This window comes from Nematolebias whitei, chromosome 12 (assembly GCF_014905685.2).
Source record: "Nematolebias whitei isolate Nwh7 chromosome 12, NemWhi1, whole genome shotgun sequence".
Taxonomy (NCBI): Eukaryota; Metazoa; Chordata; class Actinopteri; order Cyprinodontiformes; family Rivulidae; genus Nematolebias; species Nematolebias whitei.
Genome location: NC_056509.1, coordinates 49,500,379 through 49,503,317, shown reverse-complemented (window position 1 = coordinate 49,503,317; position 2,939 = coordinate 49,500,379). Strand labels below are relative to the sequence as shown.

The 2,939-nt window shown below is 44.5% G+C and overlaps 1 protein-coding gene across 1 annotated transcript in view; it reads right to left on the bottom strand.

Annotated features, from left to right (window-relative positions):
* Window positions 1-1,041, bottom strand: part of xrn2 (5'-3' exoribonuclease 2) — a gene marked incomplete in the record, with an annotated part of 147,199 nt that extends 146,158 nt beyond the window's left edge. Inside the window, 1 exon segment of the mRNA XM_037686039.1 lies at window positions 821-1,041. Within this exon segment, the coding sequence (XP_037541967.1) occupies window positions 821-895 (75 nt within the window).
* Between the last annotated feature and the right edge of the window lie 1,898 nt (window positions 1,042-2,939).

The window sequence follows — 2,939 nt, the reverse complement described above, 5'->3', positions numbered from 1 at the left end:
ACTTGTAGCTGGAGACCACTTCCACCGCAGATCCTCTTATGTTCAGGAGCGGGAGGTGAGTTTGTTCCTTCTGAAGTCCACCATCATCTCCTTCATCTTCTTCATATTGATGTGAAGGTTATTCTCTTTGCACCAGCTCTCCAGGTGTTCCACCTCTTGCCTGTAGCTGGACTCATCATTGTTAGTGATGCATCCCACCACCGCTGTATCATCTGTAAACTTTACAATGTGACAGCCTGGATGGGTAGCTGCACAATCATACGTGAGCAGAGTAAACAGGAGGGGGCTCAACACACATCCCTGAGGAATTCAGCAAGTACTTTTACTTTTAATACTTTAAGCATTTTAAAAACAAGTACTTGTTTATTTTTACTTAAGTAAAAATGTTAATGTGGTACTGCTACTTTTACTAGTGTACATTTTTGTCTGTTAATTTGTACTTTTACTTAAGTACAGTGTTTGAGTACTTTCTCTACCACTGATTGAGGGTGGGGGTTAAGGGCCTTGCTCAAGGGCCCAGGGTGGGGCGAATGAGGGTGGAGGCAGGTGTGGGTGCTTCACCTTTTCCACCCACACTTTGATGGTGACGGTACCGGGAGTTGAACCTACAACTTTCCGAGCACAGGCCCATCTTCTCTAACCTCTGCGCCACCACTCCCCCTCATGAAAATTAAAGTTACAACCGTGACACGGTTATGTGCACTCGTTTTACCGAGAAATCAAAGCGCGTGAAAACGGTCCATCCGCCTCTGTGCGCGCTCCCGACACACGGGGAAGAGAATTTCGCACAACACCGGACCTAGCTAGCTAGCTAGCTTACCTTCTCCTCCACACAGTGAACGACGATTGACGGGTACTTTCTGCTCAGCCAGCGGAAAAAGGCGGGAACTCCCATGATGTCCGCTGACTAATCTTTAATCTGTCGGTTTATAAAAACGTTTCGGTACCAGAACTCAGTTCAAACAGATTTGTTGCTCTTTAATGGACTAACAGGAACCCAACGGCTAAGACACATGCAGCTGAAGAGTTAGCTTCCGCTTCAAATTCACAACTTCCGGTAATTTCAGCAGAAGCAGCTGCAGCGCCCCCAGCGGCCACAAGTGGTTTCCGCCTGTGTTCATTCATTCAACCTTTATTTCTACAGGTTAGTCTCACTGAACCTCGGGGACTCATTTACAGAGAGACCTGATTTTAACAGTGATGACAACAGTGGACAACAAAGAGTGGGGAGTGGTAGCGCAGAGGTTAAAGAAGGTGGGCCTGTGATCGGAAAGTTGTAGGTTCAACTCCCAGTACCGTCAACATCAGAATGTGGGTGGAAAAGGTGAAACACCCACACCTGCCTCCACCCTCATTCGCCCACTCTGGACCCCTGAGCAAGTCCCTTAAGCTCCCAAAAACAGGTCTCTCTTGAAAATGAGTTCTCATGACTCAATGAGACTACCTGTATAAATAAAGGGTAAATGAAAAAAAAAACACAACAATAGAAAATCATAAAGGATGCGTACAAACTGATTTTTTTTAACAAATGAAAATAAAATGGTATTTTAAAGAAAATTAAAAAAAACAGCGGTTGTAGGGCGATATGGAATACTAAAAACAGGAACATGTCTGCATTGGTTCTTACCAGGAACTTATCAGATGTTTGAAGACACTTAGAGAGGTCAAAGGTCGAGAGCTTCAGATCTTTTTACAAGATATTCCAGGAAACAGGAGCGGAGTAGGAGAAGGTCCTTTTGTCTAGTTCAGTCCTCACTGAGGGAACACTGCAGGTAATGATGTCCTGAGAGCGCACGCTGTAGCTGCACTCACACAGAGACATGTAGGAGGAGATGTATGAAGGCAGCAGACCAGGAAGAGATTTAGGTCGTTTTCACACCAGATAGTCTGGTAGACTCGGTTCGGGACCAATATTCATGAGCTTTTGTTACATTTGAGCTGGTGCGTTTGCATTCACACTGCACTGTGCAGTCAAGTCAACCTGTTGAAGCAACCTGTTGAAGCAACCTGTTGAAGCAACCTGTTGAACCAACCTGTTGAACCAACCTGTTCCCCCGCTCGCCTGTGGGGGCGCTGCACCAAGAACTACTGAAAGAAACGACACAAAAACCTCTGAAGACACGTCTTCTTCTTCTTCTGTAAATAAAAATAAAAACGAAGTGGCATCAAGTTTTATCAGTTTTAGGAGTTATAGTTTGTCATTTTTCAACAATGGACTCAGCATGAGCAGAAGATGAGACAGAAGACCATGGAGAATATTGTTTTTCACACAAGTCAGCTGACGGCTCCATATAAGAGAAATGTGTGTTTGTTTGTCCTGTGGAGCGGGTCCGGTCTGTTTACATTCACACTGTACTGGAACCGCGCTGGAGTTCTCTTCTACCGGACCCAGACCTAGGTTTTAGCCCGGGTCAGAGTTCACCTTTTTGTTCCGTGACAGAGTTCGATGGCGCGTTCACACCTCCCTAAATGAGCCGGACTTTCTAGGAAAACGAGCTAGAGTTGGATTAAAGTGACTAAACAGAGCTGGTGTGAATGCAGCCTTAAAGATGAAAATGTACCAGTGAGAGAGTCTGCGTGAAGTTAATGATGACCAGTTAACCAGTGAATACTGGGTGCAGTGGTGGGTACGATAATCACAGCCAGTTATGAATCTTAGTGCACCATGATAGACAGCATCCAACATCTGCAGGGTTCTTGTAGGAGCGTTGATGTTCATTGCTCCACTGAAAAAGAAAGTAATCAATCAGAGGAAACTGGCTCCTTGGTTCAATTCTGAGTTACGTACTTTAAAGCAGCATCTAGAAACCAGGAGAGAAAATGGCGCTCTACTAATGTTGAAGAATTTTATTTAACTTGGAAAGATATTCTGCTAACATATAAAAAAGCTCTCCGTAACGCTAGAACTTTATATTACTCATCTTTAATAGAGGAGAATA